The sequence below is a fragment of the Rhinatrema bivittatum genome, unplaced genomic scaffold (genome assembly GCF_901001135.1).
Source record: "Rhinatrema bivittatum unplaced genomic scaffold, aRhiBiv1.1, whole genome shotgun sequence".
Taxonomy (NCBI): domain Eukaryota; kingdom Metazoa; phylum Chordata; class Amphibia; order Gymnophiona; family Rhinatrematidae; genus Rhinatrema; species Rhinatrema bivittatum.
This window is the reverse complement of record NW_021820694.1, coordinates 192501-205848: the sequence shown is the minus strand read 5'-3', so window position 1 is coordinate 205848 and position 13348 is coordinate 192501. Positions and strand designations below refer to the sequence as shown.

The following is a 13348-nucleotide window of genomic DNA, read 5'->3' as shown; positions in this document are numbered from 1 at the left end:
ATTTTTTTGCCAATTCCTTTCATATTGTCTTTTTTTCTATTTCTTTTCTCTCCATCTATCTTCTTCCCTCAAACATTCAGTCAGGTTCTCATTCTCACATACTTTCTCTCTCTCACACACTCACAGGCTCTCTCTCATACAATCATTCATACAGTCTCTCTCTTGCACATGCTGTCTGACTCTCACACACCCAGGCTCTCTCTCACACCCACATGTTGTCTTGCTCAAGCACAGGCTCTCACTGTCACATGCTCTCTCTCATACAATCATTCATACACGGTCTCTCTCTTGCACATGCTGTCTGACTCTCACACACCCAGGCTCTCTCTCACTCCCACATGCTGTCTTGCTCAAGCACAGACTCTCACTGTCACATGCTCTCTCTCATACAATCATTCATACACACAGGCTCTCACTGTCACATGCTGTCTCTCTCACACACACACACACACACACACAGGCTCTCTCACATGCTGTCTCTGCAAACATTCAGGTCCTCACTCCCACACACAATCTCTCAACTCACCTCATACACACACAATCTCTCAACTCAGCTCACAGACGCACACAATCTCTCAACTCAGCTCACAGACGCACACAATCGCTCAACTCACCTCATTCACGCACACAATCTCTCAACTCAGCTCACAGACGCACACAATCGCTCAACTCACCTCACACACGCACACAATCGCTCAACTCACCTCACACACGCACTCTACGGGCCCTCAGCCGCTCTCTTACTTCTGGGCCTCCTCTTCACCGGTCGCTGCAGTATGGGCTCTGCAGCGGCCCTGATCTTCTCGGGCGATCGCGGCGACGACCCTGCTACCGGGCCTCCTCCTCTTCTCTCCCCGCTGCAACAACGCTGCTGCTCCTCTTCTGGACGCGGCTGACGCTCTTCCCCCTTTCTGCCCGTGCGGCTCCGGCAACATTTTTCTTCCGGGGCCGCATGGGCAGGAAGGAGGAGGAGCACCTGCACGTCTCGACGTGACCTTTTTCTTCTTCGGGCCGTGGTGAGGTGAGCTCCACCACGGCCTTGCCGATCTTCCTGCTGTGTGTCCGCGGCACACAGCACAGCGATTCTTTACTGCTCAGCCGCCAGTGGGATGAGCTCCACCGGCGGCTGCATTGGCTCCCACTTGCCGGTGTGTCACATGCACCGGGCTTGCGCGATACACCGGCACACCTCAGGCGACACACCAAAGTGTCGCGACACACACTTTGGAAAGCTCTGCCCTACCCGGTGCTGTAGATGACATCATAGATGACGTGTATAGGCTAAAACATGTCATAAAAGTGAGAGAACTGGTAGATTACTGTTAATTAGTGTGCCATATCCTGATACTGATTGTAGCTCTTTGCGAAGCAAGAGGCAGGGGAACAAAGTTTGTGCACATAAAACATTTATGATAAAGTTTATTTTAGTAATTCTATGAACTTTGGATGTATGATATTACTTTTCACACCTTTTTGTTCTTTCAATTTCATTCAAGTTGTGTACTTACTATTTTTTTTTAGTTTGTTCTAACAAATTTGCAGTGTTGCCTTTTTATAGGTAGAGTTGTTACTGTTTGAGTGCCAGCAGTTAGTACAGTTTTGGTATGGAAGGTTTACTCTATTGTAATTGTTTATTCATGGATTTCTGAAGGCTATGGGGTAAGATGCACGTGCATGTCCATGAGTGCGCGGTTCCCAGCACGCACATGGATGTGCAAACTTTATAACATGTGCACGCATGTTATAAAATCGGGTGGCCGCGTGCACATTTGTGCCACAATTTACAATCCGCGCGCACAAGGGGGGTGAACTTTTGCAAATTACGTGCGGTGACGCAATCAGGCCTTCCTCTGTTCCCTCCCAGTCCGCTCCAATTAATGAGTTGGCTGGGAGGGAACTTCCCTACCTAAACTCTCTCCCTCTTCCCCTCTCCTCCCAACTCCTAAACCCTACCTATCTACCCTTTTTTTTTTTCGTTTTTCAACTTACTTCAGGGCTGAAGCTGAAGTAAGTTGCGTGCGCCGGCCGCTGGCCGGCATGCAAGTTATTGGGACAGCGTACAATGGCACTGTCCTGGCCCACCCCCCACCCTGCCCCTCCCCGCCCAGACTCCGCCCACATGGCCCGCCCCTTTGAAGAGGCCTGGCACTTGTGCACATACTGGGGTTTACATGCGTGGCCAGGCCCATTTGAAAATTCGCGCAGCACGCACAAGGCCCGGCCATGCACGTAAGTCCCGGGTTTTATCCGCACAGGCCTTTTAATATTTCCAGCCTTAAGGGCCAGATTTTAGTAGCTATGCGCGGGCGTAGATTTGTGCGCGCAACCCAGCGCGCACAAATCTACGCCCAATTTTATAACATGTGTGCGCAGCCGCGCGTATGTTATAAAATCCGGGGTCGGCGCGCGCAAGGGGGTGCACACTTGTGCAGCTTGCGCACGCCGAGCCCTAGGGGAGCCCCGATGGCTTTCCCCATTCCCTCCAAGGCTGCTCCGAAATCAGAGCGGCCTCGAAGGGAACTTTCTTTCCGCCCCCCGCACCTTCCCCTATCTAACCCATCCCCTGCCCTACCTAAATACCCCCCCATCTAAATCCCCCCTACCTTTGTTTTCTTATTTACGCCTGCCTCTGGGCAGGCGTAGGTTGCACGCGCCCGCCGAGTGCCTACGCAATATCCGCCAGCACGGCTGCTGTGCCAGAGGCCTCTGTCCCGCCCCCGCCCTGCCCACTCCCCGCCCCTTTTTTCAAGCCCTGGGACATACGTGCGTCCCGGGGCTTGTGCGCGTCGCCGGGCCTATGCAAAATAGGCTCGGCACACACAAGAGCGGGCTTAAAAGGGTTTCGCGCATAACCCTTTTAAAATCCACCCCTAAGCCTATACCCTGCGCATGTTACAAAATGCCTGTTACCTTATTATTATTATTATTTTATTATTTTTTAATTTTTCTATACCCAAGTTCCTGTACGAACACAAATCACACCGGTTTACATAATCACAACAAAATTCGCTTAGGAGCGTTACATAGAACAAGGAAGGCATAAAAATATGAAAGGATGGGTTCCAAGTATCTTGTTTGTTTGGGAGAGGGGATAGAGGGAGCAAAACTGATGAACATTTGGCAGGGGGGAGAGGGCCTGAGGCGGCGAAACTGAATCCCCTACTATAAATGTCACCGCACACCTCTGGTAGCAAGAAAGCTGTGAGTTGGACTGCAAGATGACTGAGGAGGAAAAGGGATGGTGACGCCAGCAGAAAAATTAAAGGGTGGATTTTCAAAGGCCCACGTGCAGAAAAAGCAGGGTTCATGCGCACGGCTGGGCCTTGCGCACACCGCGCGCAGTTTAAAACTGGCCCAGCCACGTATGTAATCCTTGCTATGCACACACGTATGTAATCCTCGCTATGCACACAAGTGCCAGCCTGGGGAAAAGGGGCAGGCCAGGATCTGGACGGGGCGGGACGGAGGCCAGCGGACTGGTTTGGAGCTGGGGGAGGCCCGATTGCATCACTGGCGCACACGTTATAAAATTGGTGCGTCCATGTGAGCGCGCTTGCTCCTTTTAAAATCGATCCCTAAATGAATTCTTTACTGAGAGTGGAGAGTGACCCGGACTGACCATTATCAGAGAGAGAATATTGGGCTTAATGGACCTTGTTTGAACCAGCATGGCAGCACTTAGGGTATCAGGGAGATGACCTATGCTGGACATATTCTTTGAGGGTGATGATTCACAGATGCTGAAGCAAGTCATAGTGATCCAGGAAAATGTAGTAACAAAATATGCTCAGACTTCTGAAAGAATTACAAAATCAAATTGCAGACTTATTACTAGTAATCTCTAACTTCTAATTCAATCCACTACAGTACCTGAGGACAGAAGGATAGCCAACATAACACCCGTTTAAAAAAAAAAAAAAGGCTCCAGGGATGATCTGGGAAACTACAGATTAGTGAAATTGACATTGGTACTGGGCAAAATGGTAAAAACTATTCTGATGAACAAAACTACTGGCCATATGGATAGACATTGATTAATTTTTATTTATTTTATTTAGAAACTTTTATATACCGGCATTAGTGGGTACATCATACCGGTTCACATAATAACTTAAAGCTTGGAAAATACATTTCAACAAGGAGAATGTAACTGGGCGGGGGGGTAAAATAAATAGGCAGTAGGAAGGATAGATAAAACAAGAAAGTCATAACCAGAGAATACAATTTATAATTTACAATGGTAGTCTCCTTAATATAAGGAGAGGGCAGTCCCCTGGAGGGGGGGGACTACGGGGAGATGGAAGAGTTATTCTGGGTAAGCATGGTTGAACAGAAGTGTTTTTAGTTTCTTTTTGAATTTAATTGCACACGGTTCAATGCGCATGTGGTCAGGTAGAGAGTTCCATAGAGCCGGACCGGCAATAGAGATAGCACGGTCGCGGGTAGAGGAGAGATGAGCCATTTTCAGGGATTGGACATGTAGGGTGCCTTTGTTGGTAGATCTGGTGGCTCGGGTGGACTGGGGGGCAGTGAAAGGGAGGTCGAGCCAGTTGGAATTGTGGGAGTGGATGGACGTGTATTATGGTCAAGGTTTTGTAATGTATACGGAACAGGATGGGGAGCCAATGTAAGTCCTTGAGGATGGGGGTAATATGGTCGTGTTTGCGTGCGTTGGTAATGAGTCTTGCTGTAGCATTTTGCAGTAGTTGAAGGGGTTTTATCGAAGACAGTGGGAGCCCTAAGAGGAGAGCATTACAGTAATCTAGTTTGGAGGTGAGAGTGGCTTGAATCACTGTACGGAGGTCATGGGTGTAGAGCAGGGGTCTGAGTTTCTTTAGTACATTGAGTTTGAAGAAGCCAGTTTTTAGGATGGAATTGATGTGAGGTTTCATACTAAGATTGGGATCAAGAAGTACTCCGAGGTCCCTAACAGAAGGTTGGGCTGTGAGGAGGTTGAGTTTAGGATCGTTAGGCAGGAGGTCGGGGGGATGCGAGGAGATGTGGAGGAGTTCCGTTTTGTTCGTGTTGAGTGCAAGCTGAAGGTTGGTGAGGAGTGTGTTGATAGCTGCAAGGCACTTTTCCCAGTGCTCCAGGGCGTCAGATATAGAGTTGTGAATGGGAATGATGATCTGTACATCATCAGCATAGAGATAGAATTTGAGTTTAAGGTCGGAGAGGAGATGGCAGAGAGGGATGAGGTAAATATTGAAGAGGGTAGATGAAAGTGATGAGCCTTGTGGGACTCCTTGTTGTAGGGGGTATGAGGCAGATAGGTTGTTTCCGATTTTAACAGAGAACTTTCTGTTAGAGAGGTAGGATTTGAACCAGGCTAGAGCTATTCCTGAGATGCCGATGCTTTCTAGCCGTGTCAGGAGGTGGTGGTGGCTGATGGTGTCAAAGGCCACTGAGATATCGAGAAGGGCGAGGAGGTAACTGTGACCTTGTCCCAGTCCTCTGAGAAGATAGTCAGTAAGGGAGAGCAGTAAGGATTCGGTATTAAAATGTTTCCTGAATCCAAATTGGGAAACATGGAGGATATCATGGTTTTCTAGGTAGTCCATGAGTTGTGAATTGACCACCTTTTCCATGTTTGGAGATAAAAGGAAGGTTGGAAATGGGGCGGAAGTTGGAAGGGTCTTTTGGGTCTAGGGAGGGTTTCTTGAGGAGGGGTTTGACAACAGCGTGTTTGAGGGAATCTGGGACTATCCCATGGGTGATGGAGCAGTTGATAATATCTGCTAGGGTGCTGGATATGCTGTTGGGGATGGCTATAAGGGCTTTGGTGGGGATGGTGTCGCTGGGGTGAGAGGCTGGCTTAAGTTTTCGCAGGAGGCCTGTAATTTCTTTAGAGGAGGTGAGGTCAATTGTGGCCATTGAAGGTTGGGATGGGGAGGGGATTGAAAGTGGGTTAGTGGGGGGAGGGGGGTTGGTGGGGTTGGTGGGGGAAAATCTGGAGAGCAGGTTGGCGATTTTGCTTTGGAAGTAGTTGGCGAGTTCTTCACATTTAGCCGTAGCCTCGGAATCTGGAATGGTAGGAGGGATCGGTGTGGTAAGGCTAGCGACATAGGAGAAAAGAACTTTGGGGTTGAAGTTATAGCCGTGGATTTTTTTACCATAGAAGTCTCGCTTATGTTTAAGGGTAGACAGTCTATATGAGTGTAGGGCTGTTTTGTAGCTGGAGGAAAGTTGCGGGGTTGGGTCCTTGCGCCATTTTCCCTCTTTTTGTCTGAGATTGCATTTTAGGGTTTTTAGCTCTTGGGTGTACCATGGCTTAGAGGGTTTCGCTGCAGTATTTAAGATACGTTCTGTGATTGGGCATAGTTTGTTGGCAATGTCTTCTGTGAGGCTATGCCAGGATGTTAAGGCTGTGTCTGGGTCTGAGCAGATAAGTCTTGGTAGGGAAGAGGCTAGTGCGTCTGTTAATTTGTCGCTGGGGCAGGTTTTTCTGGATATGATGGTGGTGTGAGCAGGATGGTTAGTTGGGAGGGGTTTCTTCATGGCGAGTCGGCTTTCAATGAGGTAGTGGTCGGACCAGGGCACCGGGGTGCAGGTGGATGAGTTGGTGGTCTGGAAGCTGGAGTTAATAAACATTAGGTCCAACGTATGACCAGCTTTATGAGTTGGAGATGCTATAATTTGTCGGAAGCCTATGGCAAGGAGCGATTGAATGAAAGTTTCGCATGATGCAGTGGGGGGGAGTGAGTCAACGTGGAGATTAAAATCTCCAAGGATGATGGAAGGTGTATCTGTTTTTATCCATTCTATAAAAAATTCAATTAGGGGGGAGGGGTTGGACTCAAGGACGGTAGGGGGGGCATATACTATACATATTTGCAGGGTAGCTGCATTAAAGAGACCTATTTCAAGTTTAGGCGGGGCTGCTATGCTGATGGGTTTAAGGTTAAGTTGTTTCTTGGCTGCTAGGAGGAGTCCTCCTCCTCTTTTTTTAGGTCGGTGGATGGGGAAGATGTCATAGAGGGAGGATGGGAGTTGGTTTATGAGGACAGTATCTGATTCTTTGAGCCATGTTTCGGTGACTGCACAAATGTCTGGAGTGCAGTCTGCAAGTATGTCATTGAGGATTAGTGTCTTTTTCGATAAGGATTGTGCATTCATAAGTATAATGGAGAGTGTGGTGAGACCGAGGAACTGAGTCAGGGGTGAGGTGAGGATGGGGATAAGGGATTTGCGGCGAGGGGATGGATGGCGGGGAAGGAGGGGGGGGGGGGGGGGGGAGGTAGTCTGGAGTGAGGGCGATGGATGCGAGGGATTGGGTAAGCAGCCATGTTAATGCCTTAGTAGTCAGGTAGGAATAGGTAGGCGTAGTTGGCACCTTAGTGGTGAAGTGGGAGGGGAGGTGCAGGGGGATGAGGAGGGTGATCTGGTAGTAGAGTAGGTCAGCAAGTTTCAGCAGTCTGGATATCAGCGGGTTACAGTTAGAGACAAAAGGGTACAAAATATTAAATAGGGGTGAGGCACAGAGTATAAAACACTTTAAGGTTGCTCACCGCATGGCGAGAGTCCGTATTGAGCGGTAGCGGAGGAGGAGATAGTGAGTAAGGGGTCCCGTTGCACGTAGTTCAGTTAATTAGCAGAGGGAAGCTTGCATTACAAATATGTTAGAATTTGTAGAAATGGGTTAATAAACCTGGAGAAAAGTAAGTCAGTTGATATAGTGTTCGTGGATTTTCAAAAGCTGTTTGACAAAGTCAGTCACGATAGGCTCATCAGGAAATGAGATTCATAGGATAGGAAACAGAGAGTAGGACCAAATGATTATTTCCCTCAATGGAGAAAGGTAAACAGAGTGCCCCAGGGATCTGTACTGGGATCCGTGGCTTTAAATATATTTATAAATAGCCCAGAAAAGTTAGGTTATCAAATTTGCAGATGACAGAAAATTATTCAAGGAAGTGAAATTACAAAGCGATTGTGAGTAATTGCAAAATCCTTGGGGATTGGATGTTTAAATGTCAAATGAAAATTAATGTGCACAAATGCAAAGCACTGCGTATAGAGAAGAATAATGCAAACTATAGTTACACAGGGCAGGGTTACATATTAGGCATCATGATCCAGGAAAAGGATCTTTCAGTCGTGGTGGACAGTACTCCGAAATCCTTGGGGCAGTGTGCAGCCGTGGTTAAAAAAACAAATAGAGTGTAAAGTATTATAAGGAAAGGAATGGAAAATAAAATGGATCAAAATGCCTCTGTAACAGTCCATGGTGCGAGTATTGTGCGCACTTCTGGTCGCCCCCATCTCAAAAAAGATATAGTAGAATTAGAAAATGTGCAAAGAAGGACCACCAGAATGATAGAGGGGATGGAACAGCTCCCTATGAAAAAAGGCTGAGCAGGAAAGAACTCTGCAGCCTGGAGAAGAAAGAGCTGCAAGGAGTTGTGATGGAGGCCTACAAAATCAGGAATGGGATGGACGGGTAAATGGGGAACCCTTTCCAGTAGTATTAAGACTAGGGGACACTCCATGAAGCTCATAGCTAGCACTTTTAAAACAAATCGGAGAAAGTATGTTTTCATTTGGCACACAAACTATGTAATTTAGTGCCAGAGGACGTGGTGAAAGCAGGAAGTGGGTTTAAAAAGGATTTGGACAAGTTCCTGGAGAAAGAGTCCATAACCCACTATGAGCAATGTAGACTTAGGGAGGCCACTGCTTATCTTGGTTATGAGCAAAAAGGATTAAACCTATTCTTTGGGATCCTACTAGGTGCTTGTGACCTGGATTGGCCATTGTTGGAGCAGAATTCTGGGCTTAATGGACCTTTGGTCTGTCCAGAATGTCATTTCTTATGTCGTTAGGTTTTACACGGCGAGGGATGTGATCCTTATCTTAAGGATCCGTTGAAAAATGTAGACACAAAGCCTTGGGGAAAAAAAGAAATAAAATATCATAAATGTACTTCCTGCTTGCTGATAGACTCACTGTGGAGAGAGTTCATTGTTTTGTTTTTTAAAAAACAAAAATACAATTTTTTACACTGACCTGCAAAACAATTCATCCCGTCTTGTGCATTTTGGTGGAACTTTGACACAACCAGCATTCCAACTTTACCCCTGCCAAAACGTCCTACAAGATATCATTTGAAAGTTGATTATTCCATAGCTGCAGGGAAGATGACATTTACACTTAATGTTGGGGTTTTTCTCCCCCCATTCTTTTCCCCCATTTTCCAGTGACGCCTGAGGCCTGGCGAGTGATGATGTCTCTAAAATCTGGTCTTTTAGCTGAAAGCACTTGGGCTCTGGACACTATTAATATTCTTCTTTACGATGACAGCACTGTTGCTACTTTCAACCTCTCTCAGGTAGGAACACATCACAGCATATAGAAAGATTAAAGTTCATTCATTCTAACTGGGGATTTGATCCTAGAACATTTGGTTGTGCAGAAGTTTTAAATGAAACTGTTTAAATACATTATTGTAGAAATAATTATCCCCTCTCATGTTGGTTAAGTGAGGATTTTCTGCTTCTATGTCCAGGGCTTTGAAATTCATTCACCTGGGGCGAGTGGACTTTCTTGGCTGGTAAGGTAGTGGAATAGGAGAGAGAAGGATGAGAATGAGAGGGCTGCAGCATTAAGAGCTGGTAGTAGGAGGACTGGGTGGGGTAGGGGAGAGAGAGGAGGAGGAGAGTAAGAAGTCTGGAGGGAGGGGAATACTGGAGAAGCAGAGCAGATGGGCTGAGAAATGGAGGAGAGTGAGAGCTGCACCAGTGTGGGTTTGGGGATATGCAGTCATTCTATACTCCTAACACCCACTTTCTCTGTCAAAATAATTATTGTGGGGGAATGGAGGAGAAGAACATGGAATACGTATTTAACTCACCCTTAAAGAGTACTGGAAAACTTTTTGAATTGTTGTACATGCCTATACCCAAACACTACTTCAGTGCTATCAATTTGGTCTTTTCCTGTGGTTAACACAGAAAAGGGAAAATAGAAACAAATTCTATTTAAAAATGTGCTTGGAGGATTTTATCTGTTATATGTGACCTTGACTTAGTGTTAGATCAGTTTTCTTTTTGTTCAACTCTTAATTTGGGTGACTGAATAATTATCATTAGAAAGTGCCCTTTATTATAATGACTAACAACAAATTATTAGTCATTCTTTATTGTGTGATGTGTCAGTATTGCAGCGGCGGTATTAAAATTAGGTGAAGGGGGAGGAGTGTGGGCGGGGTTTGGGCGGAGTTATCTCCTGGCAGCCCTGTGGGTGATGATTTACATATTATCGCCGGCAGCACCGCAGGAAATAACTGCACCTTTTCCCGTGGCGCTATGGGGGCGATAGTGTGCGGTGTGGCCGCACCATGGCGGGTGAAACCGCACCACCACAATGTGGCCGGCAGCCCACTATCGTCCCCCCGCCCCCTTTTTTTTCACAACACATCATTCTGCTATAAATATTGAAGAATGATGAATCTAGGGTTATGTTTCCATGTTTTCTTATTGCAAATGTGATCATATTGTCGTATTGCTGTCCTTAGTTGAAATATTCATTTCAAGCAGTTTAAAATGAATCAATGCTATGATAATGCTGATTTTCTTTTTTTTTTTTTCTTTTTGATAGTTATCTGGATTTCTTGAACTGTTAGTAGAATATTTTAGAAAATGTCTCATAGACATTTTTGGAATACTGAAGGAATATGAAGTAGGAGATCCGGGTCAGAAAGCACTTGATCAAAATACAGAAAAGAATGATGACAGCTCATCTTTGGCAGAGGAGGAAGAAACTATTGATTATGAAGAGGAAGATGACGAAGAGGAAGACAATGAATATGAAAATGAGCAGACCAGTGAAGGGGAAAAGAGTTCAGATTTTGACACTCCTGATGCCAACGTAGATCCTATTGAGAGGCCAAAACAAGCCAGTAAGTTTGATAAACTGCCAATCAAGATTGTCAAGAAGAATAACCTGTTTGTTGTAGATCGATCTGACAAGTTGGGGCGTGTCCAAGAATTCAACAGTGGACTTCTCCACTGGCAGCTTGGTGGGGGTGATACAACCGAGCACATTCAAACTCACTTTGAAAGCAAGATAGAGATCCCTTTTTGTAGGAGAGTACTACCCTCCTTGAATTCCTTAAGCAAAAAGAAGAGAGAATGGGATGGAAATGGACCCGTTGAACTGGAGGAGCTTCCAGAAAAAAGTATAATAGCAACTATTGACGATGTTCTCTCAGCTCGGCCTGGAGCACTGCCTGAAGACTCTAACAACTCTTGTTCACAGACAGAGAGCAGCAAATTTCCCTTCAGAATCCATCAAGCCAAAAATCAAAGGAATATTAAACTGCTGGAGGATGAACCAACAAACAGAGATGAAATTCCTCTATGCACCGTAGCCCATTGGCAGGACTCACTAGCCAAGCGTTGCATTTGTGTGTCAAATATCGTTCGTAGCTTGTCTTTTGTGCCTGGCAATGATGCTGAGATGTCCAAGCATCCTGGCCTGGTGCTGATTCTGGGAAAGTTGATTCTTCTTCATCATGAGCATCCAGAAAGAAAGCGAGCAGCACAGACATATGAAAAGGAGGAAGAAGAGGACAAAGGGGTGGCCTGCAGCAAGAATGAGTGGTGGTGGGACTGCCTCGACGTCTTGAGGGAGAATTCTTTGGTCACATTAGCCAACATTTCTGGGCAGCTAGACTTGTCTGCTTACACAGAAAGCATTTGTTTGCCAATTTTGGATGGCTTGCTACATTGGGTGGTATGCCCATCTGCAGAGGCACAGGATCCTTTCCCAACTGTGGGGCTCAATTCAGTCCTGTCACCTCAGAGACTGGTGCTGGAGACCTTATGTAAACTTAGTATCCAGGACAATAATGTGGACCTTATCTTGGCTACTCCCCCATTCAGTCGTCAGGAGAAACTCTATGCTACTTTAGTTAGGTACGTTGGGGACCGTAAAAATCCAGTCTGCCGAGAAATGTCTATGGCACTCTTATCAAATCTTGCCCAAGGGGACACATTAGTGGCAAGGGCCATTGCTGTACAGAAAGGAAGCATTGGAAATCTGATAAGCTTCCTAGAAGATGGCGTAACTATGGCCCAATACCAGCAAAGCCAGCATAACCTCATGCACGTGCAACCTCCACCTCTGGAGCCTCCTAGCGTAGACATGATGTGCAGGGCAGCCAAAGCTTTGCTAGCAATGGCCAAGGTAGAAGAAAACCATTCAGAGTTTCTTTTACATGAAGGCCGCTTACTGGATATCTCAATATCTGCTGTCCTGAACTCTTTGGTTGCCAGTGTCATCTGCGATGTACTCTTTCAAATTGGCCAGTTATGACATAAGTGTGAAGCCAAGCATGTGTGAGTGGAGATTAGAGGGTCACATATAACTGGCTGTGTTTTGTTCTTGTTTATCTAAGATCAGAAGAAGAAGGAAATCAAAATAATCTTTGCTCCTCTACCCCATTCACTATTTACCAATTGGGAATATTAAAAAAGTATAAATTGAAATATTTACTGAAATTAATGCTGTCTGTGTATGAGTACATTCATTTTTGGGGGATTTTATTTTTTACCAAAGGTGTTGTCTACTACATTCAAAGGTCATTCTCTTTTTCCATAGATTTTCCTTTGCAATATTAATTTCCCATGTCTTTTTGGTCTGTTATTTGGGGAATCAAACTAGTTAGTGACTTAAAAAAAAGGTTGCAGCAAACATTAATAGAAAAAGATCATCATTTTGAAAAGAAAAGGTGAAAATTAATACCAGTTCTTGTATCTTAGTTTGTTTTCTTCATTCATTTTTCTTTTCTGAGAAACCTGTAACTCATCACCCAAAGCTTTGTGCAATACACCTTCTAGTGATGTAATTGTAAGGGGATCAAGGAGGTATATTTATAGTAAAATATGAAAGGATATTGATTTCTTCACAGGGAATGGCTACAGCAGTCTAGGAGCAAAAAACAAAACCACACAAAGCAGATTAAAATACCCGACAATAATATAAATTGCTTCCTTACCGTTACTGTCATATCCACATCTGTTGGTACACCTTCCGCAATGACAGTTCTTCACAAATTGTTGAATTCTTTTTTAAATATTTTTTTCTACCGCCTATGGGCCGTGATGTATATAGAAGTTGTACATTAAACATGCCCTCATTGTTACTTTTCTTTTTTCTTTGTTTTTTAAAGTACAGAATTTAGATTTTTTTCATGATGTGGTAACTACAGAGTGATGGTAGTCTTTAATATTATTTTTCTTTTTTTATTATTATTATTATTATTATTATTATATTTTTTATTTGGGCCATATCTCCAAGCGAGGGTAATGTACAAGTTTCTGTATGTATAAAGTCATGCTCTATTTCG

General features: G+C 45.1%; 1 protein-coding gene across 1 annotated transcript in view; it reads left to right on the top strand.

Moving 5' to 3' along the window:
• LOC115081957 (AT-rich interactive domain-containing protein 1B-like) overlaps nucleotides 1-13348 on the top strand; it is a 131181-nt gene that overhangs the window by 117520 nt on the left and 313 nt on the right. Inside the window, exons 10-11 of the mRNA XM_029586197.1 lie at nucleotides 9196-9328; nucleotides 10597-13348. The exon at nucleotides 10597-13348 is cut by the window's right edge and continues 313 nt beyond it. Of these exons, the coding sequence (XP_029442057.1) occupies nucleotides 9196-9328; nucleotides 10597-12315 (1852 nt within the window). The 3' untranslated portion in view covers nucleotides 12316-13348. The remainder of the gene's footprint in view (nucleotides 1-9195; nucleotides 9329-10596) is intronic.